Source organism: Scophthalmus maximus, chromosome 10 (assembly GCF_022379125.1).
Source record: "Scophthalmus maximus strain ysfricsl-2021 chromosome 10, ASM2237912v1, whole genome shotgun sequence".
In the NCBI taxonomy this organism is placed as follows: Eukaryota; Metazoa; Chordata; class Actinopteri; order Pleuronectiformes; family Scophthalmidae; genus Scophthalmus; species Scophthalmus maximus.
In genome coordinates this window covers 12,581,635-12,608,342 of record NC_061524.1, presented here as the reverse complement: position 1 = coordinate 12,608,342, position 26,708 = coordinate 12,581,635, and the positions used below count along the sequence as shown (strand labels likewise).

Sequence of the window (26,708 nt, the reverse complement as noted above, 5' to 3'; positions counted from 1 at the left end):
AGCATCAAGGACGTGTTTCTGCAGTAAAATAAGGACTGCAACTCTGGTTACAAGGGACATTTATGTGATAAGGTAATGCTAAAACTACGGTCGTACAAAGGTCTGTGAGATGACTCAGTAATGACGGTTGTTGTGGAATTTTGGCGATCCTGCCCTGAGAAATTGACGAGTCTTCTCAGGCACCAAGCAAGGTCAACCTGTCCGTGGCCACAACAATCATTGAGCAGCTGAAGTCTCTCTCGAGGTGCCATAGTCGCGGGGAGATGATGACATCACCCTGAACTAAATACACTCCAGAGACCGGGAACAGGCAGATTGTCTTGGGGCGCCATACACTGACCACCTTGTTGATCTGTGTAAACGAACCAGAAATCTCCTTGATATATATTGAGCTCTTATAATAAATACTTCTGCTGAAGACATCCACAGTTTCCGTCTCCCTGAATCAGCATCCACTCCTTCAATTATTCCTTTTCAACGTTCATGTGACATTATAAAATATAATATTTGTTAACATTAGCTAAATTCAGCCACCATAAGATACGGGTCATACAAAACCTGCTGCAGCAAATCAAAACTCCTGACTACCTTGAAGGGTGAATTTTATTGCAAATGAATTCATTTTATCCATTGTAGGAGGACAAATGTATCACATCTTTATATAAACATGAGGTAATCAGTTTTATGTGCTCTGCAAATCTAGTTATTTCTTGTTATTTGTAATCATATTCTTATTTTTTTTTTTTATTCAAATGAAGTTCAATTGTCAGCATCATCTCCGTGTGTATCTGAGAGACAACCATACGTCACTGCACCCTGATTCATGAAGAAAAGTTATACAATTGCGAAAGTTCTTGAGCGTTTCCTTTGCTGGGGTTGCGCGACCTCCTGCATCCCTCGCGTTAGGGGCGGTGACGTGCCACGCTGATAACCTTAATGAGCAGCGCCGAGTGCTCGCAGCCATCCCATAATGACATTTGCTCAGGGCAGAACAGACCGCAGAGCCTTGGCAGAACATTGAGGCATATGGCGGAAACAGACGTGATTGCCATGGCAGGTGGCGAGATGCCGCAGATAGGTAAGAGGCTCATTCACCCAGGGCTATGGCCCTGATAGAGAGTGCTGCTGAAGGACTCTCCACAAAGTAGCACACAAAACATTATCCTTCCATTTTTACTGCTCCATTCTCATGTTTCTGCCAGGAAAACGACTAATCTGTACATTTGTCCCCAAGCATTTGGGCGGGCTGAATTATACATAATCATTTTCTGCTTCACTTATATTCTTTGATGAGAACAGCAGAAATGAATATTCCAAGCAGCACACTTGCAATGATACATGTGGACCACAGTGACCGTGTTTTATGTGGAGCGGGGGAGTAACACAATTTAAAAATGGGACCAAAATGATTAACAATCTGCAAAGTCCCCTGTCTCTCTTTGTCTTGTATGTATTTCTTAAGGAAGCACATGCTGGGACCCTTATTTGGTCTTTTTCACCAGTCTCTGGAGCTCACTTTGGAGGAACAGAACAAGCAACCCTGTTCTTTTAATTAATTCGTAAATTTCTAGGCTTTTGGTGTAGAAATAGAGTCCTTCTCTCATGAGAGGCATCAGCAGAGGCATAGAAACAAAAATGTGTTTAGGTTTTTTTTCTTTTGTTTGTGCATTGTAGGGTTTGTATTTTGCATACTGTATGCACGTCTGCCTTTGTACTGTATATCTATTTGTTATAGCAGAAAGAACAAAATGGAATTGGCTGTGTATGTACTGAATCATTTCTTTGTCTTTAAACTGCTGAATCAAGGAAATCCCATTAAGTCTAGAGTCTGTTCCAGGATAACACTGTGTGAAAACATGGCAGACAAGTAAACCGAAAATACACGCACACAGACTGGAGGTAATCCTGTGACCTACAGCAAATAACAGTTTTGGTCTTGGATCAACCAATGCGTATTGAAGCCCACCAACCTCCCCCAGCCCCCTGCTATCTTTCCATAATGATCGTACTGTATGACATGCACAAATTGTTTCTAATTTCTGCAATTTGCCATCATACAAATTATGGAAATGAAATGCTCCGATTTGGAGAACAGGGAACACATCTATGGAAAATATTTCGACTCCACCATTCTTTGTGCAGTCAAATGGCTGAACCCTGAAGTCTTGTCTCGAAAGGATTTGACATTTACATTTTCATTACATAAGCTGGAAGGAGGTTTTCCTCAGAAGCAATATGTCAAGCCAGCGCAATCCTTAGATATATTTCTTCTCTACTCCTCTCGCTATAATACACCCAGACATACCGAACCTAATCATCACTAATACCGCTGGGAAATATTCACTTGGCTGTGATTGTCTCACAAAGCTCCTGTGCAATCAACTTCTGTGGTTGGGATACACACTTGATAAATACTGCATTTATCATAAGGGTAACAAGAAAAGGACACAAACAACCATACATTAATGAATGAATTAATAAGTAAATGTAAACAGCCAACAATCAAAAACCTGAAAAAGAATTTACTTTGAAAACAGTCCAAGAAACCTTTTTTTTTTTTAATTTAAAATCAGACAGTGAAGGAAAGCCAAATGTAAGATGTGCAAAATGTTTTTGTTTGCTGTTACCGACCCCTTACCTGAAACTTTGCAGCGTGAAATTCTTCCTTTTTATTCTCCTGTGACATTTTTGTGAGTGAAACTTTCCCATTAACGAAGTGGAAAAATCTTAAAGGGAAGTTTTAGAGGCGTCGGTTATGCCATTGATCAAATGTCACGAGTACGCAACCAACATCCGATTTGAAACACTCATACGAACAAGACAAGAATACAAAAATGTTCTTGCATGAAGTCCATTTGGCACAACAGAACAACATGAACTACCACAACATTTGGAACAATAGAACAACCGGTAGAATTTCTGATAAAATAAAAGAAAAAATCTAAGTTCCTCCGAGAAGGTGTCGGTCACCTCTCCCCCGGGCAACAGAAGAAAAATTCCAACTCCAAAAAAAACCAAAAAAACCACATCTGTGTTGCACGAGTAACTCTGATGGATGCGAAACCCGGCTCATCAATTCATAGAACTGACAAGATTGACAGTGACCAGAGAAAAGAGCAGTAACACAGTCGATACTTCTCCGGGTATTGCTGCACTCTGATTGACTGCTCTTGCCAATCACATGCATTTATTCCTGTGGCATCGTGGCCGTTGCAGCTCCCAGCGAAATGCAAAACAGAACGGCCCTGCAGACGCAAGCTCCAAAGCAGATCTATTTGTCACCACTTTGAAGGCTCAGGGGGCAAAATGCACGGTCATCTATTTTTTTTTTCTATCCCTCTTTCTCTCCCGTTATCACTCCTGATAGAGGCTGATCTTTATCAAGCTGCCGTAGCCTTGACTCCTGTCACAGTAACTGGCTACACTCTCCTTCATCACTCAGGCCTGTTGACAGCAGAGTGGCAGCTGGACAACCCATTATGAAATGACCTTGGTGTAGTGTCAGCGGGGCCATTGTGCTGCTGAAACAGAAACACCCCAAAGTGAGTAATTCTCCCTCCGTAGGTCAGCATCTTTGCAGACAGACGATCTCCCCCTGTAGATAAAGATGGGGAGGGGGCCCTGCCACTAGGAATCGCTGAGGTGACGGAAGGGGGGAGGGAGATGGGGGGGGTGTGGTCTTGTGAGAGGACCACTCTGTGAACAACCCTAAGTGTGGACAGCAGCATCAATGTAATTAAAGCAATGGGCTGATCTGATTATGCAGACTACAGAGCTGAAGAATAGATTAACAATAGCACAATTGCATTTTGCATTGCCTCCCCATGAAGGGTCGTTTAATTAGTCCATGTACAGTTTGGATTTATCCTCTTACCAGACTGGATTTCATTAAAGCCTCGAGAGTGCTATTTGTGTTGGAGCCGAGCCGTAAAGCGGGCGCATGGTTCCCCATCACCTGTTAAGTGTACAGCCTGTATTTTTAGCGCAACTTTAGTGAGGTGTTTTAGCATTTAAAGTGATGTGGTGACAGAACGTATCAGGTATTCTGCTTCTACCTGTGTTTCATCTCTGTTCCCTTTAAGTGTTCGGCTCTGCACAAACTCTTGTGGCTCTGCTTCGCCCCTGCTAGGGAATGTGTGATCTTACCTTTTATGAGACTAAAAAAAGTAATGTATTGTCTGTCCTCACTGGAATACCCCCAGTACAATGCAAACTGTGCAACAGGTAGGATGAGGAGAACACACAGGATATGTTGACGTTAAATTCGTACAATAGGTCCTGAGGGAATTTCTTGGTGTATGTCGGACACACATAGGCAGCGGAGACCGTAACTAATCTGCAGGTTATGGTTTGGGACAGTCATCACCCAGTTCATCAAGAAAATGGACAGCTGCTGCTTTATCAGTTGTGTGAATGCAATCTGAAAATGTTATAAATGTGACAATGGAAGCTGAAAACTCCCATCCTTTTGCCAACAATCTACAAACATCCACTCCGGCGTTGGTGACCTTGTCTAGCAACTCAGCGAGGTGATGCTGGAATACTGTCAAGTTTCATTTTTCCTGCAGCGATTTGTTCACTGGAGCACATTTTTAAAACGCGCAGTGTGATGCTGCTCTAAATGCTGCAGTGCCGCGTTGTCGACGCACGGAGGCTATCGGCGAGACCCCGGTTAAAAAAAATCTGACGACAAAACACAATTCAAAAGCAAAACCAAAACAAACAAAGATAAAAAGGCTGTTCAGAACCCCGGAGTGCAAGGCTCTTCGTCCCATTCCCTTGTCTGGGTGAGGAGGAGAGGTGGCGATGTGCCGGGAAGATTTGGTTTAGATTCAGGATGCATTTAATTCAAGTTCACCTCACTGCACCTGAGAAAACTGGTCCTGAAAGACAGGCCACTTCGCCAGTGTCACAGTATGAAAGGCATGAATGACCATTTTGATCTCATTGTTCTGACTGTGGAACTGAAAGAACAAAAGTATGAACGACATGATAACGCTGCTGCCACAGAGACAGAGTCGTAGGGGAACGCTGTTTCTTTCCATAGTCAGTCTGAGATTTTTTCAGTTTCAGTAAATTTTCTATTTCATTACCCAAACTGCGCATAGTATTAAATTGATGTTCAACTTCATTACCTCTGCTTCTTTGTTGTTTGGTTGGTTCCACAAAACTTGGTGGAAGGATGGGCCAAGAAAGAATTACATTTTGGCAGGAATCCAGACAAAAAGGGTGGATCCAGTCATTTTTAATCACTTTCTTTAACAAGCTAGGGCCTGATGAACAAAATCAGGAATATCTAGGGCACTGGTATCTATATATGTGTAAATTGGTGTGGATCAAAATCAAAAATCCGGATCTAGCAGATCTGAATATGGTTTCATAAGGGGATGTTGGACCCTGGTGGAGGTATGTGCTCCACTGAGTGCCATTCTAGTTTTCACTTCTCCATTTGTAATTTACATAATGTTGTACCTTTGTTCATATTGTTCTGGTCCGATGGTTCCTAAAAGGAAAATACTTGTTTTTTAATGAGGTAGCTCACTTAAGTCTGAATACTTCTTTTTAGTTCTACAAACACAGTCGTGCTCTGGTCTTGTGAGAAGTGAAGGTTACGGCAATGGCCGACATGATGATTACTTCCCTAAATTGCATGGGTTAATTATATTTGGCAGCTCATAAAATAGACCAGTAAGCCTCTCCTCCACAGCTGATTAAGCAATTTTACTTTTATTGAGGTCGGAGCGCAACCGATTTACAATGCCACTCAAGAGCAGTAGAAAACTTCCGACAGAGCAAACATATATAAGTTTAGTTTTGTTTTTATCCCCTGCTGCTGTCTCTGCTGAGGGCAGTTAACATATGACAATGAAATCTACTTGAATCACTCTGTTTGGTTCTCTCCATCTCGTGTCAAAGTGTTTCATATTACACAAAATAATATAGGCATGTCCTAATGGAGGTTTAAACTTATCTAATAATTCCATAACAGTTGTGTACACGTCTTCTATATGTTAGTATTAGCGTGGATTTACTGTGTTGTGTTAAAATGAAATAAATTTAGCACAAAAACCTCTTGGCTGATAATATTAGTGTTATTCCACTCATGCGAATTAAACAGTCTTTCCAAGAACATACTGTGAAGCTGTGTAGCTTAATACTTAAGTTGATGTATGCGTTGTCCGTGCAATGAGGGATGAGCAGCGAGGATAAGGACAAGAAAGTGTTTTTTTGGTGATGTCTCTGGGTGTCGTCTCACGATCAAGGATTCATGCTGTGTCAGGCAGAGAGTGGATCTCAGGCCCTGAGAGCTGGGAAGACAAGAGCGGCTCTGCACAGAAATCACCCGGAGACACGCTGCCGAAGTAATTAGCACATGAATTATTTCTGTGCAATGACATGCCTCAGCACCTCTTGACTTTGCTCTTGTCTGAGGAACGCCTCCATGTATATGGCCCGAATTAGACATCTGCCAGACGCCGGTCCTTTACATTCAGACCCCCGCTTTCCCAGCAACCTCGGCCGCACCCTCGCAGCATGCACTTTAGATCTTCGCAGGCAACCTTGACAAGGTTACATCCAAATTGAGCAGCTTGTTAAGATGCATATGGCAATGATTTATGGCTGCGGGCACACTTCAAACACGGCCCATTCAGACAGAAAGCTGCGCTCAGATGCTACATACACACCTGTTCATGCAGTTCATTGCCTTTGATTATAAATAATCCTATCATCTGCTGTACTAGTTTAGTGCTGATAGGTTCATCACATTCCCAATAGGAGAAAAAAAATATGTATACACTCCTGTTCTTTCAGTGTAAATACATATCACGAATAGAATTGTATAGTTAAGTGAAGCAGTAACTATATATGAAAATCAAAACGCTTGTCTTTTGATGAGGATATTGATCCTCCCCATCTCCCCAAAGCTTACATTATTATCTTCTGGATTTACTCTGCAGAAATGGATTGGGCTTTTGCAGATTAGTATTCAGCACATTACTCTCCCTCTTCACTGTAATGCTGTCGTGATTTTGTAATGGGCTGAGAGAAAATGAGAGCTTTGCAGCTGGAAGTGTGCTCTTTGGTACGTGTGTTCGTACACTGTTTGTTTGCCAGGGTGCATGTGTAGTCACATGCATATTTGCCGGTCTCGAAGGGTTTATGTGTCTATGTTCTTTTTAGTTTCCCTGCTAGATGCCTCTTGTTGGAGCTTACTACTTCTAAACTTGAAATACGGGAGAGGCTTGCCTGCTTTTATCCGTTCCTCCCGCTGTGCTTTGGATAAAAAGAGGCTCCTGTATGTCGTCAAGAGATTGACTGCCGTGTCTCCTGTCAGTGCCATTAAGTCCTCAAGATGCCGCTTTTGGGGGAGTTATTTGTTACAGCCACTCCACAGAAATGTTCTTGTTGGTGTGAGAGAGTGCACCAAAAGATCTAGCTTAATGGCCCAGCTGCCAACTATAAATGTCTGCCCGTTTTTATCTCAGACATATATTTGATCTCAAGTATCTCCTGCAGTTTTAAACAAGAAGCCTTCTCCACTCCTCCTGCAAACTCTCTGCTGATCAGCTGAGGATCTAAAGCCGAGACACTCGCACGTTATCACCACCTTTTCCATTTTTTTCGGCAAAAAACGTGTGACGGGCATTTCGTGATTCGTGAGGACACAGCTGGTTCGGCATTCATTGCTCTCACATTTTTTCAAATCATCACGGGAGAGAAAAGTGGTCACTTTGTATCAAATTCAACATTTCCTTTTGACATGCAGATACATGTGGGAAGTGAGTCTGCACATAATGCCTTGCTTTGTGAACTGTCTAATTTTCTGCTAAGAAGGAAAATTGCAGTTTGTGACGTGGACTTTGCAGGAGTCAATGGAAATCTCATCCCGTTTATGTGTCAGAGTCGTTCAGGTGAAGAAAATCGCTGGGTGTGTTTGTCTGCGTCAGTTCCATTGTCTGTTGTTTGTTTGCACATACAGTTGTTTTGTCTTTTATGCATCATCAATGTTGCGATGCCATTTACAGCTGAGCATGAGGTGGTTCCGTGTCCCCGTGGGAGCTGATCCCAGAGGACAGTTGCCTGTGCACCTGATTGAGACGTTGCCAATTGGAGAGGGAGCAGACGTGCACTGTGTGTGAACTGGCTGACGCACACTGAAATAACCGCCCGACCCTTTTTTTTTATTTTTATCGCTGGATATTATTCGATTTTATTAGCTGGTTTCCCCTGATCCCAACAACCAGTGACCCTCAAAATTCAACCATTTCATTTTAGGAACAGTATAGTTTGCATCAGCTTGAAGCCATATTCCCTTTCAAATGCCTTGTGCATCACAGCGTCATACTTTAATGGAGGGGGATGCTGATAAAGATAATGGCTATAAATAACAGGATGTAGCTTTGACATTCATTCTAGCTTCATTCAGCAGTCGCTGTAAACACCTCTTTGGTTTCTGTAATGAAGAGTCTCGCAAGCTATAATATTTAGCACTGACTTTGCTTAGCTGCACTCCATGGTACATTTCAAGAGCAATTTATTCATCGTTGTTAGTAGGAATTGAAGCATTTGCATAATTCAAAGAAAGTGACCAAGAAAGAAAAGAGCAGAGGGTGCATGATATGAGAGAAGTGGAAAAGTAATCATTTCTTTATTATAACACAATAACTTGCTGTGAACCTTTCTTTTGGGTTAGACATTTATTGTGCTTTGTATTATTGTGACGTATACATGTCACCCCATATGCATATCACTATAATAAAAATGCATCTCACTGTCACATAACTCCATTATCCTCTTTACGATCGTCATCTTTTTCATGAGCACCATTGTTATAATTATTGTTAATGCACAGCATGTTTGCATGTTGCTCAAGCCTAGTATATATTGAGGGTGAGCATGCAAGATGGACCGGTGAACACTGAGGAAATTAACTAATGAGGCAACTCTCACCATCGTTTCTGCATCTGAGAGGTTTTGCAGAGGCAGTGGAGGTATGCCTTCCACCTGCAACCCCTGTCACCAGCTGTTGAACAGGCTGCTATCTGTGCTGCTGTTGGCAGCAACCGTGTAGAAATAATTTGTTGTGGCGATTGCTCCGTGTGACTGTGTAAAAGCCATGCAATATGAAGCTAATTTACATGACCAAACAGCCTGTGGTGCAGAAAAAGACTGACAGCGGCGACACCATTACATACACGAAAATGTCAACGGTTTCAGGGTTAAATGCAATTTGATTGGCAAAGTTCTGGAAAGCTTAATGTGAAGAAATACAATAACAAACAAACAAACAAAACAATTGCATCATGCAGCATAACAGAAATCCAGCAAGGATTTAGATTGTTGTGAAGGAATAATAAAAAAATAATACTACCACTCCTTTACAGTCATTATATCTTCATAACCTTTTTGTTGGTGATTCCATTATTTTACCTCAACCTTCATTTTTAGATATGATAATATACAGTTAAAAACTACAAATGAATACATCATTAACTTGTTGAAAAGCCTATGAAAATCGACCTGCTTATACATACAGAATAAACATTACTTTGGCTCTCAAGTTATTCAGTTTGAACTCCTGGCCTCTAGGGGGAGTCTTTTCTCAGGTTTGCCCATGTGGCTCCAGGGCTTGTAGAGAAGAAGAAGAAGTTCAGTTGTTGAAAATGTTTGCAGCATGTTTCCATCACAGCAGTTTGCTGAGAAATGCGTTCTCAGTAGCTCATCAGTGAAACCCCTGTTACTCCGCTCGTGCATCGTCACTTACATCATCTGTAAGTACGTTTAAATACGTCATTTGGTTTTAGTTTAGTCATTTATTTGTGCCATAGCTCTCTGGCTGCATTTCTGTTCAGTGGTTGTAGATCAGGTCAAATGCAGAGTGATTTGAGGGGGAGGGGGAGGTAAGGCAGGGTAATGTAAAGACATGAAGATTTCTAAGATTGTAAGTTATATGTATCAGAAAAAAAATTTAACCAAGCCACCTTTTTTCAATATGAACCTGTCAATCATTAAGAAACCTCTCTACGTGTCTTTTCATATTTACATCTACGCAAAAACTACTGCATATTCCATCTTTCTGGAAAAAGTGCTGTTGAGACATCAGGCATGCATGTCTATATTATTTTTCAGACAAAATGTAAACAAAGGTACATTGGGAACTGTCCGCTGGACATTTCACAGTCTAAAACAATGAATCAATGATCAATTGATAATCTAAAGTAAGTGGGGGAAAAAAGTTTCTCTGATATAGTGACTTTTTATTATAAAAGCATCAGTTAAAACTACATAACCAAGGAAAACTTCCCTGTACAAATAAATATATATGCACCTTGAGTGACTCATGGCTTGCAGAATAAGAGCCACGGGTTCTAATAAGAGTCTAATAGATGCTTGAATGACGAAGCCAATTATGAGCACATTTACCGTGGTTGATGTGTCTCTACAGACTGACACCGTGGAAGGAGACCCTCCCCGAGCACAGCAAGGCGTCCTTCATACTGTGGAACTAAAATGACACTGTACGTTGAGCTGGCACAGGGTGGTCCCTGACAGAACTTCCAGCTCACACATGCGCTCATGCCGCCTCGTCCAGCGTAATGCATGGAGGCATTTTAATGAGCTAATTGAGGCTTTCTGTCTCTCCAACTACTGTAGTTGTGTAAACACAGTGAGCAACTAAAAGACTCTCACACATCAGTTAATTGTTATTGCAGACATTTAAGAAAAGGCTGCACCAAAGCATTCATGTAAATTATAGCACTCTAAATTGCGAATGCCCGCCTTGCAAGCGGAGACTCGTTTTTGACACATGTTATTAGGTCTTTTGAATGGCGTGATTATCATGTCATAAAATGTGTTCTCGAAGAATACAGCACTTCAGAAACGCTTCGCTCTGTCACAACGTAAGAGGCTTAGGTCGTCTTCGTGACGCTAACTTCCTATCACTTTAATGGGCTGCCAGACACTCACTTCAGTATCATTTTAATAGGCCTTCCATAGGAGTGAATGGGAGCAGAGTCAAAATCCAGTGTCAGTCACTGAGCCTTGCCACACGACGATTAAACAACTTTGGTCTTCGCGTTGCATTGCTAAACTTTATTTATGGCGCGTCCGCATCTCGTCCCTCAAAAACCACAGGTGGTACTTTGGAAGTGCATGTTACTTCCCCCCCCCCCCCCCCCCCCCCCCCCCAGAACTGTGAACTCCCTCTGAACCTTAGAAAACTCAGCGTGGTGCAACAGGCTCTTTGTCTTTTTCTTTTTTTAACTCCAGCTTGTTACTGAGAGCTGAAGAGGGGTATTTCTAGTGGTGCACAGCAGGTGGGTGCCAGTGACAGGGAAACAGTGATGTATATAGTTTTATGCTTCAGACACAGTTAATGCCGCGGACTGTCGTAAACAAGACAACACCATTGGAGATGTGGGCAACATAATACTGTGTCTGTTTTAACGATGCCTGTAATGCGCCCACTCCAGGCCCAAGCCCAAGAGCTCTGAGTCCTGCTGGGCCCTGCTGCTATTAAAGATATCAACTGATTTTTTATAGCAGTACGCGTAAAATTATTTCAGTCAGTCGTGTATAAAATAAAATATATATAGACTCTAATAGTATTGTAGTTTTCACTGATAAATAATAGTGCATTTCTGTCATTACCCAGCATTGAACCTTTTCCTTGGCATCTTTGACAAGCTCACGTCATCAGATCACAAAAAATGTCACAAATTGGAATAATTGCAATTAGCATTTGCAGAGCTTTTGAATTCATTAGGTAAATCTTTCTCGTACGCTGCCAAGTCTGTTTCAGACTGTTGTGTCATGACTTGGTGTTGACAGGCAGCAGGCTCCCGTGGGTGCAGGCTAATTAAAAAAAAAAAAAAGCAGCCATAGAGTAGCAGATGCCAGATTAGTGTCAGAGGAAAAGTGACTGATGAGGAGCCTCCCAGTCGCTCGGTCACATGCCGGCGCTGTTGTACATATGACATGCTCCCGCTCGTAGCCCCCTCGGTGCTTCATAATAAATGAGTGAGGCAGTTCCACATACTCAGCTTCTCTTAACCGAGGTTTAAATTACACTGCGGAGACATTTATGCTGCCTCCTCTCCTTTTTTGCAGTGAGGTATACTGAGCCATTCGTAGTATCCACATGCAGCACCATACCTCTTTGACTCGGTGACACTAATTTAATTTGAGTGGCGAATAATTGTATTACTTCCATCAATATGGGTAGTTTGTTCTGCACCACGGCCACATATTTAATGTGCATATAGAGAACGGGGGGGCTGGAATGGCACCGACAATTACGTGATATTGATTAACAGTTATTTATATCACAAAGGACTAGCCTGAGTTTGAAAAGAGATTATGGGAAATTCGACTGTGGAAGCACACAGTGTGTCACGTGTGTTATGAATGTAAGCAAAGAAAATGCCCATTATTTCACTTCTCGTTAAGATCTTAGTGTCAAGTGAATTAAGCGGTAAAACACAGACAGGAATTCTGCTTTTGTTAAAAAAAAAATGTTTTGAATGTGTCAGTACAACAGCCCGTGACACGTGTTCAGCCTCGTGTCTATTCAGGGCATATCCCGAAGATTCACTCTTTATTATCTTTTTCTGTCCTTAGTTGCCAGAAAAGCTGGCTCTTATCCATGTTCTCATTCAGTGTCATGACTCAAGGGCATTAAGGTGCTGGTGTCGGTAAGGTTGCTGCGGTTTGATTGACTGAGGACCGCGGGACAGCCCGTGCAGAGCAAGACAACTGGGACGCCCAAATGCCCATGAGAACACAATGACATAACAGTTGTCTTCTTCAATATCAAGCAGCGTTTTTTTGTTTTATCTACAGGGAAATGACACGTCTGAGTGATGGGTTGGCTGCTAAATATTAACACTGCAGGTTTGTATCTCTGCTGTGATCCTTTTATTTGAACGGGATGAACACGGGCGTACATACTGATCTCTAGTTGCATGGCGCTGGGCTGCCTGTTTAGCAGAGGTAAAGAGGATAATTGTCAAAAAAATTTCAAATTTTAGCCACCTCGCAAGAGGGCTGCGTCTCTTTGATTCAGTGGTAAATATTTAATTGCTTCAGCTTTGAAATAAGGCATGAGTGAGTTAAGCTACACACCACGATGCAAACCAGCCCAGCTGTCTGCATTTGTAGCTGCACCTCAATATTTCATGCAATTCACTCATATATTATTGTGTCATGCTTCAACTTTCGGTGGATTTAAGATCCAAGAAACGGCTCAATATTTAGGAAGAGGTACGGATGCCTTTCTCTGTGAAAGCACCAGTGAACACTGAACTCGACTGTTAAATAGGGTGTGAAAGAGCACTCCAAGGTTCAACCCACATTTCTCTACATCTGTCGGGTGATTAAAGTGGGTCGTTGTTTGCTAATGTGTTGGCGATAAAAGCTGCAGGGTAGCTGATACCCCGCGTAAAGGCAGGTTGTTGTCAATTTGTGAAAAGTCTTTATTTGGATGATGATGGCAGCGAGACATGCAAGGTGTCTCTTCTGCACTTTTTCCCAGAAATAAGAATACTATGCGGTAGTGCGAATAGAGGAGTCGTTTATGATCCAAATATGAAAAGACAGCTAATGTCACTTTACTCGGCTGAGAGCTTGAAAAGCTCCATAATACCTAAATGTTGACAAGTCGATATTGAGAAAAGGTCGATAGAGGTGTAACCTTAAAAGAGCTGAATTATTATTTTAACACATTTCCTTTTATAATATACTACAGCTCAATGCAGACTGATGCTGAAATTGTTCTCCTTCATGAAGACATGCATGCAGTACGTCTACATCGGCGGGAACCAAGCTGCCAGTGATTGAAGGAATAAAACTGATGCACGCTCTCTCTGTCCTTAAACTGCCTCCGGGCCGAGCCACAAGTGTTGTAAATTCCTACCAACGCCCCTGCCGCTCACACACACACAATCCTTTCTCCATTGGGTCGGTGAATTAACTGTGAAGTGCCGGCGTCGGGATGTGTGGAGAGAAAGATGAGAATGACCCCTCGGTATCGGCTCTATTTGTTATGTGGCCAGTGAGCCCGTGGATCGGGGATGGGTGGGTTTTGTGACGAGGGTAGAGGTCTCTCTCATTTTCGCTGATAGAGGGCTCAGACATTGAGGCAAAGACCAAAGCGTGTTGAAATCCAGTCAACTTCAATTACAGCCCCTTGTAGTTTTCCCACAGGCGCACTATCGTGCCTTTAAGGGGAAATCAATGATGTGACAAAGCGTTGTGGACAGCCACCCCTTTTTATTTGTTACGTTGTTGTATCCTTGCCTGGATGCTACTCAAAGAACGTGTATTTCGGTGTGTGTGTGTGTGTGTGTGTGTGCTTAGCGAGCATATATAGATGTGCAGCACGTCCCATATATGATAATTGAAGGCTTTGGTTCATTTGTGTCTTGGCGCTTTACTTCCTGCTCGTGGCTTTAATGGCTTGTTATCTGTCAAAATCCATTTCTAAACGCTGTCTAATGACTGTTCACTTGTATCACCCTCTGACACTCAGAGGCGCGTTGTTTTTAATATCACGGTAACAGTATTATGGTTTTTCTCCAGGTTATTTGTGCTTTGTCAAGTCCCCGTCACATCTGCACATGTCTGGCGGCTGATGAGGGTTGACTTGCTCGAGTACATCGGGAAACATATGTTGCTGAATTGTTTGCAATGGTGGATGGAGTCCATGTGAAGCCGCTTGTCACCAATGTGCTTTCTGCTTGAACAGTTGTATTCTGTGACATCAGAAAACTGGATAAATGCCAGGATTACGTACTCTATGGCGGAGCTGAGCATTGCAGCTCTCTAGGTTTAGGAGAGTGACAGAAGAATGTGTGGATTTATTTGAATAAACCTTCACACTTTTGATTTGTAGAAGATTAAAAGATATTTATATTCTTTTACGTAAGAAATACAAATAAATTCTAAATGCAGCCCACATCTCCAATAGGGAATCACTGTTCAAATGTGTTTAATGCTTTAGGATGTAACACAAATATTGAAATTCCCTCCTAAGGTTATATAAGTCTGTTTAATGGAGAAAGACACAGCTAGTACATCAATCTAACAAATGAATGAATGTTATTGACTCCTTTGGTCCATTTTTATGTGGTGAAATATATCTCAGTCAGTGTTTGTGTAGTCTGTGGTGTGTGTTAGCTGACGGCCTAATGTTGTTTTCTATTGCTCAGTGGTCAGTTTTATACTGTAAGTGTGTGTGTGCATGGCTGTAGGAGTTTGTGTAGCTGACTGAGCTGTGCAGACTTTAAATGACCACATAATTGCTTTAGACGTGCTGTAGGGTATATTTTTCAAATGGAATAGGGTGCTTTCATATTACATTGTTCTATATATGTACAGGGCACCTATTTATAATTGTTATGTGTGAATGTGATGTAACGGTACTATTCTAAAATGTTCTCATGAGTCTTGTGTAACTCAGCCACAACAGGTTCTGTTAGCAGACGGAAGTAACAGGAGTCTACAAACAAGTGGGATTTCTCAATGTGCTCGTCTCTAATTGCCATTTTTTGAGCAACTGTAGTCTACAACTGCACGTTGATGTAGCAGTGAGAATTTGTAGTCCTCCCACCTTGATCACAGAGACACGATAGTGTGAGATAAGAGAAACGGTAAGGAAAGGAAGAGTAGAGCAGTAATTCATTTGTGTGATGAATCTGTGAAAGGAATATATAATCAGCCTGCACAAGAAATACCTTTGCTGAGTATGATATGTACAATATGACAGGCCACAAAATAGCAGTTATCTAGTAGTTTGTGTTGTTACTTCATAAATGTATTAAAAGACGACATATAATAGGTAAGACCTAATGCTTTGCAACAATCGACCCGCCTTGTTCTCTGGCTAAGGTAAGTACTGGCTGATCATTGAAAGCATATACCCCTACAGTGTGGTTCAAATCCAATGCAAAGGTTTTCGGACGCCGCTGTATCTCAAAATGTACTTGCCATCACATTTCTGCTTGACACCTTGCTCCAATGTCTGTTTTTATTATTAATGCAACAAATTTGAGACATTTCTTTCTGACAGCTTCCCAACAGGCTCCCAAAAGGCCATAGCATTAATGCAGCACATTTTTCTTTTTATGTCTCTGCAGTCAAAGAGGAGTATGTCGCAACCTTCAAAGGATCCGAGTTCTTCTGCTACGACTTGTCCTTGAACCCGATTCAAAGCAGCAGTGATGAAATCACATTGTCATTCAAAACTCTGCAGAGGAATGGACTGATGCTGCACACGGGCAAATCAGCTGATTACGTCAACCTGGCACTGAAAAATGGGGCTGTCTCACTCGTCATTAATTTGGGGTCTGGAGCCTTTGAAGCTCTTGTGGAGCCAGTCAATGGGAAGTTTAATGACAATGATTGGCATGATGTCAAAGTAACACGGAATCTACGTCAGGTAACAGTACAGAGGATGATGCAGGGACTCAATGAATCAAAACAAATGCACTTAAATCATTACCATCATACTATATATTGTTTTGTTTTTTCAGACGTAATTGGATCGCTAAATTGAATCTTGGTGGTTTTAGTGGAGATAAAACAGAACCACAAGTGAACAGGGACATCTAGATGTGAATCAAGACCTCTATTAGATTACAGTTTGAGGGGGGGGGGGGGGGGGGGGGGGGTCTGCTGTTAAAACAACATTTAAAGCATTAAGTCTCATTCAGACATTTGGCAACAAAGGTAGTATGACATTCATTTGGAGTTAATGTGTTCCACCGTGGTATATATTACTGTAAAGTACTATCATACTCTTCTACAGTACTTGGCCTTGAGGACCCATCACTGCATTTTTAACTCGCAACAGACTATGTAGTGACAGTCCGGACGGGTCAGACATTAAAGGATTTGTTCCGAATTAGACTTCCCATCCCATTCAGCAGCTTGTGCCACTTACATTACTCAACATCAGAGGACAATCCCTTCTAGCCATCGCACTGATTGTGCCATCCGCCTCTGGCAATGCTGCTCATAAGTGGGGGACTAGACAGGGTATCAACAGAGTTGCTTCATGCCCTATTCTCACCCAGAGCAGAGGAATCAGATGGGATGAAGGAAATGTGTAAAGCGGAGCCTTTGGCCATGTCCAAATGCACCCATCTGCAAGAGCAGTTTTTTTCTTGGCAAGGAGCAAAGCTGCAGAGATCCGTTAGGGCTTGATGCATTGCAAACAGATTGACTATTACTAATTTGTACCAGGCCAGCATATACTACAGGGTGTCAGGACACACTCAGCAAATGGCAGAACACCCTTAGATATTTCAACAGTTGTAGTCTGTTGGACCCATGACTGATCTGAAGACAAAGGCTTGATGCAGGACACATCGAAGGGCTAAGTCGCTTCGCAACACTAGTAACAAAGCCAATTGATTTAAGCCACTACTGACTCAGTTGTTAGTTGAAAATCCTCCTCCCTTTTGCCTAAAGGTTGCCACCACTCTGACAGGATCTGATCACTGCTTCCATGTGCAGTAGGTTGCTGTGTTATGACTCTTTCTAGCCAGGGAGTCTATTACAGCAGGACATGGGTTTCCTCTCTTGCTTCGGGGCCTGAGTGGCCACAGCTGGAAGACTGAGACATTTGGGACACAAAAATAAAGGAGAAAATACGATGAACACTGCCATTGGGCTCATTCGCTGGCCTCCACTGACAGTTGAAGCAAGCAGTCGGTCCAGATAACTTGCCAAAGGGCATGAGGGTGATTGTCTCATTGACTCGTCAGGTGAAGACATCTTGGATCATGGTTAGCTTTAGGTTTAGCATAGGTGTTGAAGATAGGAGGATGTAAAGATGCAGACCATGGCCTGAAAAGAAATAAAAGCGTGTCAACATAGCCCAGCATAAATTCAGTTCAGCCCGTACTATTTAGCCAATGTTAAACAGTGTCACTCTCACTTACAGTGTCAAACTGATGCTTGTTAAGATTTCTAAGGACATACAGACGGGGCTTTACCAACAACATCTCTAGATGTGTTCCTGCTCATTTGGTGGGAAATGTTTTGTCTTCACTCCACTACCAAAGCTGCTTCTTTTGCAAAATCAGCTAATTGATTATTGGAAAACCAGAGGATCTGGCCGGCTTGAACATTCACTGCATTCAAATTGTAAAAGACAACCAAGCATAGATGCATGCTCTGTGGGGGCATCTAAATTACCACCCTCCTCATTTTGTGTCAGGTTCTTTGCTTTGTCTCATTGCAGTAAAGTGATCCTAGAGTTCATCAATAAGACCAAACAGAGGTACAGTATTGTATGGACGCTGGAAAGCCTGGTACACTGGATTGGTCTCAGGCCTAAAAAAACAAGTACAAAACGATGCAAATCAATAAATTTAGTGATTTAATAAAAATAAATAAAGCTTTAAAATGGTCTTGAACTCGGGACAGTTAAAGAGGGTCAACTGATGTGCTTTAGGCATTCTTTCTTAGGAACCATTTGATGTCTGTCAATCATAACCTTTTGTCAGGACTTTGTTAGGGGAGTTTCTTCTGCTACTCGTGGTTTAGTAACATGCAGAACGTGGTGCAAAAACGCCACGAGGAACTTAGGGAGTCACTGGTTGAGCTCTGGTACCTCTTGTGGAGCATTCTTGTTATTTCCTTGGTCTGCTTTTTTCTTGTTAAACTTATTTTGCCCTTTTTCCTAAATGTTACTAACATGCTTTGGAAACAAACTAACATCATTCATGGAATGTACCATTCTACTAACCAGTATGTTTTTTGCCGTTTAACAATGTACTAACAGTATTGACCATCAAATATTATTTGAGTAACAATCGTTATTCTGTTCACAGTTTTTAATTTCCTTTCTCCCCCCTTTTCCACAAAGCACTCAGGCATTGGACACGCTATGGTAAACAAACTACATTGTTCGGTAGATATCATTCTAATTGTTTCTTAGTTTGGGTTTGCCGTGTGTTTCTTTTTTCTTTTTTTTTTTACTGTAGACGTCATTTACAAAAAAAGGGAAATTGCGGTTGGTACTCTTCTGCTTACTTTTCGAATCCTTTTTAGTTTCTTGGTTCATTCATTGGTTCCGCCCTCTTTATTTCACTTGTTTCCTGTCCAATTCTGTTTGATCCACCTTTTTAGGAGCATCATTTCGAGCCTTTTGCATCAAGCTGTGGTTAATAATGAAGACCGTCTCCTGTCTGGCTGGCCTGATGCTCTTTGGCTCAGCCAGTTGTATCCCCATTCACTTTGCATGGCATGCACTTTGACCACGTGTCGCAAACGTCACACTGCCCATTTGTCAACATTAACGTGACAGTTGAGCTGTGTTTGTCTTTGGTGCTTCTTTGGTGCTTTTTAATTTCTCTGTGTGGTTTTGCGGTGTCCACAAGCATTTGCATGCATTTGACACTGTTGCAAGTATCAAAATACTGACTGTGAATCCCAATCACAGATTTGGGAGCATTTTCTTTTTGTGTGCAAATGAACAGAAAGAAAAGAAAATGCATGCATGCTATTTTAATTCTCTAATACCCTCTGTCATTGTCCTTTCCTCAAAGGTCACTGTGCTTTTCATGGCATGTGCTCCCTCTCTAACCTAGTGGCATGTTCTGATTTCTTTTGTAGAACTGCTGGACGTACTAATATGGATATTATTAACAGTTTAACTAACCTAGATAACCTTCTACTAACACCATTTTTGTGTCTGCTAAAGTACTTTTAAGTTGCAGTAGGGGCAATACTAACACTGTAGTATGGGCAGTTTACTAACTCTAACTAACTAATTTCTTTGAAGGCTTGCAGTCTTCCAACTAATCAAACTGGACAAAATAATATAAAAAAAAAAAAAACAAGAAAAAAGAAAATGAAAACAGACATGAAAATGGGTTTCAGAGAAAAAAAAACATATAGGGAAGTCTGTCATAGACAAGAAGAAAAGGCAATAATACTATAGTGTATAGGCCTTCTGAGTATAGCATGTCTTTTCCCTGTGCTTTGTTGTCCAGGTAACAATATCCGTGGATGGGATTCTGACCACCACAGGATATACACAAGAAGACTACACCATGCTAGGCTCTGATGACTTTTTCTACGTTGGAGGGAGTCCTAGCACAGCTGACCTGCCTGGATCTCCGGTCAGCAACAACTTCATGGGCTGCCTCAAGGAGGTAAACACTGCTTCTCTGTGCACTCTGAGGCTGGTGGGTGTGCAGGATATGACTGGCCTCACCTTAGGACACCGAACAGACCCTTCCACCCACACACTGACCCCGTCTCATCCTTTACACTTTGCTATAGTTTGTTTCACCTCCTCTCCCTCATATTCTCTCACACAAACTTTATTTTGCCTCTGCCACCCCCTCAGTGCACTGATGATATCATGCAGACAAGCACACACACACACACACACACACACACACACACACACACACACACACACACACACACACACACGTGCACACATCGAGGTGCATGCTGTGCCATGCTACCACACATGCAGAGCTCCGTGTTTGGAGTAAACTCCACCACAGACTTTACGCAGATCCGTCAGGTGCAAGCCGAGGGATTTGCATGAGCCAGCTGACACACTTTACACCGCTGTATTCTCCCAGTGGGGCAAATGACTACTTATCCAATGACTAACAGCATTACCTTCATGTTTGGTCATTCTCAGTACTAGTGTGCAACTTAAGAGTGCATAGAATATGCGTTGTAAAGAACCTGGCCTTAAACTTGCCTCGGAAAAACAGAGCACACGTGGTGCAGAGATGTACATCACTGTTTTGACATGCAGTGCAGTATGTGCTGTCTGGTGGTGATGTATTGAATGCAGCTCATTTTTTATCTTGGGTGTTACACGGTGCAATGGGCCCTTTGCGTCATGACTTAAAGTATGCCATTTGTCACTCAGACTTTTACTTATGTGTTGTTGTACACAAGGCATATGTACTGTATATAGTTATTCTTAGAGATGGGGTGATAGAGTGAGAGGTAATTTCTCTGCTAGTGGGTTCATAAGTTATACATTTCACTTAGGTTGTCCGATCGAAAAAAATAAGTGTTTTTTTTGTAATTCTCTGGAGCCACCTGTGATATACAAAGATATTTGCCAGGCAAATCTCCATAGTACTGCAAAAATGAGCCTTTCCCCCTTCTTTCATTTTAAAAGCTTTTTCCTCATCCCTCTCCCTTTTCTTTTTTCTTTTCCTTTTGCTCCTTGGGTGTCCTACATTTTGTCTGTCACCTCCAGCGCAGGCTATCGTTCCTCGGTGAACCTCTGCGAGATGTCTGAGACAGCTCTGCTTAATGAGCAGGCGGCGTGTGGACCACATGTCCACACGCCATGCACAGCTCATTAGAGGTCTGCTTGTTAAGGAGACTTGTCTTAGTTAACTACATGTCTCTGAGGTGCTGCGGGGATGGGGCTGGGGCCCCCTCGGCATGGACATCCACCCCAGTGAGCTGCGCTTGCTGCCTCTCGATCAGCCCGGCCACAGTGGCTGCTATCACACTGTCCTCAGAACAATGTATTGAATTTCTCAAAAACGTTGAAAATATCTTGCAGAGCTGAGATCGTTCCCGGGAGATGTGAGGCGGACGGAATTTCCCCCCTTTTATTTGCTCATGGGATCATTTAATATCCCTTATTTAGTTTTGCCGAACAAATGCCGATGTCAATACCATTTTTTTTTAATATATATATATATATACGGTAAAATCCATAGTTGCTATCACCTACCTGGGTTCAATTTATTTCTGTTTTCGGTGCATGAACAAGCTGCGCTGCATCACGTCATCCAGCCTGTTGAATTTAAACAGATGCCCTGTCTCGGGTCAGCGTCTGTGTATGCCGTGATAACATATCAGCAGTGGTTTAACAGCGTGCGCTGCGGGCCCTGATTGATGGCGTGCTCCCATGTGGCTTGTTGCAGTGTTTGTGTGCAGATTCCAGTCGGCGCTGCCACGCCCGCCTGTTGGCTCTGACGGCAAAACAAACGCTGGCGCAGTAATAGCTCAGCTGTCACAGCACTCGCTTGATGACAAATTAGTGCAGCATCACTAGTGCAGCACCAGTCGTAGCTCAGACCGGAGCTCCTTTGACTCCCAAAGGTGCCCTTTGTCTTGACTATAAAGAATTGATTTGGGTTCATGGGCTCTATCTGTTACACCTTTAGTGGACGTGACTAAAGTCCTGCAGGTAGAGATGTCACCATTTAGTCCTTTTTTTTTCCTCACTTTTCAGGAGATTCTTGTCAAATTACATTTTCTTCCATTCACGTCTATTTCCGTAAAACCCATTCTGCTCCGTGTCAGACGTGATAACGTACTGCACTGTACATTTTTGTCCGGGGGGGAAATAATGACGTGAGAGGGAAAGCTCCCTACTCTTTGTGTCTTGTTTCCCTTGCAGTTAAACGCAGCCGGATACATTCAGTCACAAAGCAATTACAGAACAGTAAGCCCGCGCTTGTCTAGTTCTGATGCACTGCTCTGAGCTCCATCCACCTGAGCAGTTAAACACAGTAGATCTGACTCGGTGATAAACATAATGCTGCGTGCAAACGCAAAATCCCATCGGAGGTGTCCCCCTTTTTCAGGTGAACGCTCGGCATGACAGCAAATGAGGAACACGGCCGCAGTTTTCCACAGCTGCAACTCATTTGATGTGGCCCGTTGAAAGCGCTATAGATTAACCATTACAACCCTTTTGCTATGTTAATTCATATACATGCCTTAACTATAATGGGGCGATCTGTCACTTCATAGACTCATCAACCAATTAGTAGTGCAAGAGCACTGTGCAAGAGAGCTGACCGACTGCCTGTGCCTCCGGGGGGTTGTTGTTAAATATTAGCAGTTCCCTCTGCCTTGTTATTCCAGCTCCACTCAGACCAGACACTTCTTCACGACAGAGATTGGATGATGATGAGGTCATGACTGTCTCTAATTTTTTGTAAATTGCTGCCAAAACTGTAGCACTCCCACCTACACACCTACACACACACACACCTACACACACACACACACACACACCGGACACACACACACACACACACACACACACACTATTACGTCTTCAACTTGAACAGCATACTCAAGATTTACTCGGGGAGCAATGTTTAGAGCCGAATTTGAAGTGCGATCGTCCACAGCTGCTTTCAGACAGGCACACAAATATACTGCTTTCCACATCAAAAAAAAAAACAAACCTGTCTGGAACCAATTTTCCAGAATTGTCTGATACCTGCTTTATAGTTCTTATTATACTTATTATCCATAGTGTCTTTACACGTATTTGAATCAGTAGATAAATAGTCTTTTATGAGTGAAACATATGGCAAATAAATCATGTGCTGTACCGTATTATAATGATGCTAATCCATAATTGGAAATTTAATGACATTATGACAGTTTATGTAATGGGCTGCTACAGTACTGTGTGTTGCATCTGCTCCTGAGGTCTACAGCACTTGGCACCTCAAAGGTCACAGCACTAATGCACTTCATTTAGTCAGGAACCCTGTTGGGTTCACAGTCCCAGTCTGAGAATATTAACTGCTACTGATTCAAGGGTTTTTGTGACTTCAACCTTTTTCTAAACGGTGTTCAAAATACTGAATGTCTCAATGTGTACGTGTATGCTCATGCACTCATGTTTAATTAGCTTTAGAGGGGCTCGTTCCGCGGCTGCCCACTTTTATTCTAATAACAGACTCCAACGGAGACCTTGATCAGCGTTTTACTCCACACCTGCAATCAAAACAGCGCTTTAGATTAATCCCTCGCCGCCTTACTTTTCACCAACCATTCCGAGAGATGCAACTTGATGCAATCACGTTCTCCAACCCTAATCACTGTCGTCACTTAAATTCAGACTGTCCCTTCCATTAGTAGACAGTCGAGCTAAATGTCAGAAAGCGATGTCAACTATTTACACTGCATCCAGCCCGTGTGTGTGTGTGTGTGTGTGTGTGTGTGTGTGTGTGTGTGTGTGTGTGTGTGTGTGTGTGTGTGTGTGTGTGTGTGTGTGTGTGTGTGTGTGTGTGTGTGTGTGTGTGTGTGTGTGTGTGTGTGTGTGTGTGTGTGTGTGTGTGTGTGTGTGTGTGTGTGTGGTGAAGGCTTCAAATAAGAAGAGCGAAAAAACGGGATGATGTGTCATTTGGTGAACACTAAGAGGACAGAAGTACACACACAAGAAAACATTTTATTCGCAGGTGCTGGCCAAAAAAATAAAAATCGACATGACAAATAAAAAACCGAGTCTGCACACGGCTGTGCTCCTGCATAATACTTCATTGCCTATAGCCGTGCAACGTTTTGATCAATCAGATCCGATTTTTAGGTAAAAACATTTTTTGTTTTAAAGATGTCCCATTATATATGTGTGTTACCGACAATGCTGACAATCTGTAACACATATAGATAACTGCTGTTTTTCATATGCAGTTATTTCATCATTGAAAGCAATTATACACAACAACTACACTTGCAGGCAAGCGTAACTGGGTCCAAGCACCCTGGCACAATTCACCGAATCAACACAATTAAGAAGCCGCAAGCTTTGACCAACAGGGTTTAAAGTGTTTGTACCTTGGCTGGACTCAGACGACCTCTGACAGAGCTCGCTGCCAAGATTTGTATCAGTCTTGGACAACGGGGACAGTTTTCGTTGTGTCTGGACCAAAATATCCTCTGATGAATCATTTTTCATCTCATATCTGAGCGATAAAGTGTCTGAAACTTTTCCATTTAGTGCAGCTGAATTCAACATCATATGACAGTCTGAATCTGAATAAGAGATATTTTTAATAGTTTGCCTGTAACATATTCTGCAGAAGTGGACATGAGTCTTTCACTTTGTCGGTGAGATATGCTACTGTATGTATGACTGAAGAATTGACTCTGTCTCTTCTCCCAATTCAGGTTGTGTACAAAAACAATGACGTGAGACTTGAGCTGTCCAGACTGGCCAGGCAGGGCGATCCCAAGATGAAGGTCCACGGTACCGTGGCCTTTAAGTGCGAGAACGTGGCCACCCTGGACCCCATCACATTTGAGACGCCCGAGTCTTTCATCATCCTCAACAAGTGGAATGCAAAGAAGACCGGCTCCATCTCTTTTGACTTCCGCACCACAGAGCCCAACGGCCTTCTCCTCTTCAGCCATGGCAAGCCCAAGCCGCAGTCAAAGGACTCCAAGAGTCCCCAGACTCTCAAGGTGGACTTCTTCGCCATCGAGATGCTGGACGGCCATCTGTACCTGCTGCTGGACATGGGCTCGGGAACCACAAAGACCAAGGCAGTCAATAAGAAAGTCAATGACGGCGAGTGGTACCATGTGGACTTCCAGCGAGACGGCAGATCAGGTAACTTTCAAGTCCATTATCATGCACAATCACTAGACAAAGAAGATGTAACCAGAACTTGCAGGCTCCTTCATGGACTGTAGCCCTGACAGCTCAACACATTGGAACTCATACAAATGAAACACAAGCAAATGAAAAAAAGATTTGACAGCATACATGTATGTGTTTTCTCTAGCTGCGGCGCGTTGGGTTCCCAGGGCCACTGTGTTCATACATATTCGCACGTTTGTTGTTGTGATGATGACCAGTAGTGAGTCCTCTCAATATCTATCATAGAACACATACATGCTGTTCAAGTTTAAGCAGAATCCTAGAGTAGGAGCTGCTGCTGTGCACGATGTAGATGCATTATTAAACTGCAACAAAAATACTACTGTGGCGTCACAGTTAACGTCTCTGTGAAAGAAATAGGCCGGTACTACATCACCAGTGAGCTGTACAAAAATAAAAAAATTAAATTATCCCCAACAGATTCTCATCGTAAACATTTTTAGACATGTTTTATGCTGATAACCTAATTTCAGATGTTGCGACCTGAAGTCTGTGTCGCATGTTGGGATTCTAGATACACATTCGCCACAAAAAATGTCTCCCGTCGTGTCCTCTAAGCCCGGGTTTCTCTGCTCTGGTCCCTGTTGATTTGCTTATCTAAGCAGCAATTTGTTAGTGTGTGCTTAGAGCCAATGCCTTGCAATGTCATGCTGCAAATTAGATATACCCCTTGACCATGTTTTCCACTCCATCTCAAGAGGTGGAAATTAGATTAACTGTTTCATTACCCCCCCAAAGCAATATTGGGTTGTCGCCTGAATTGAGCTGTATGCACAGTTAAAATAACAACAGAGCCCATTCAAGGCCTTTTTTGGGGGGGGCGTGATACAGCTCCTGTACAATAATATACTGTGTAGTACTGAATAGGAAGAGTGGGTGAAAAAAGCTATGGCTGACTTTTCAAATTACATAAATCTACAGCATTCACTTAAAGACCAAACTATGAGAAACAAGGTTTTCTAAATTACATTGTGTTCATTGTAGTAACCTCCCATCATCCACCCACATACTTACTTAACACACAGTACTACACACAGTACTACACACAGTACTACACACGCACGCACGCACGCACACACACACACACACCCACAAAAGCCATCGAACATTTTTATTTCTTATTTGTTAGTCAACCTCTCTCTACTCGCTGCTCTCTCGGTCTACCCTGCCTAAGTTTCCATGGAAACAGGAGGTGGTCTCTCCCAGGACTGAGACAGTTACTGCGCAGTGCTGTGCTGAGCTATGCACTCATGACATTTCAGACTAACTTTTCCTCCTTTCCTCAAATCAA

General features: G+C 42.5%; 1 protein-coding gene across 24 annotated transcripts in view; it reads left to right on the top strand.

The window, feature by feature from the left end:
• Positions 1–26,708, top strand: part of LOC118283604 (neurexin-1a) — a 231,974-nt gene that overhangs the window by 62,648 nt on the left and 142,618 nt on the right. For 17 of the 24 annotated variants that reach the window (XM_035605752.2, XM_035605794.2, XM_035605776.2 and 14 more), the window contains 4 exons: positions 16,140–16,441; positions 18,878–18,901; positions 20,007–20,168; positions 24,925–25,366. In XM_035605752.2, the coding sequence (XP_035461645.1) occupies positions 16,140–16,441; positions 18,878–18,901; positions 20,007–20,168; positions 24,925–25,366 (930 nt within the window). The remainder of the gene's footprint in view (positions 1–16,139; positions 16,442–18,877; positions 18,902–20,006; positions 20,169–24,924; positions 25,367–26,708) is intronic. The other 7 variants (XM_035605760.2, XM_035605784.2, XM_035605783.2 and 4 more) reach the window with 1 other exon arrangement.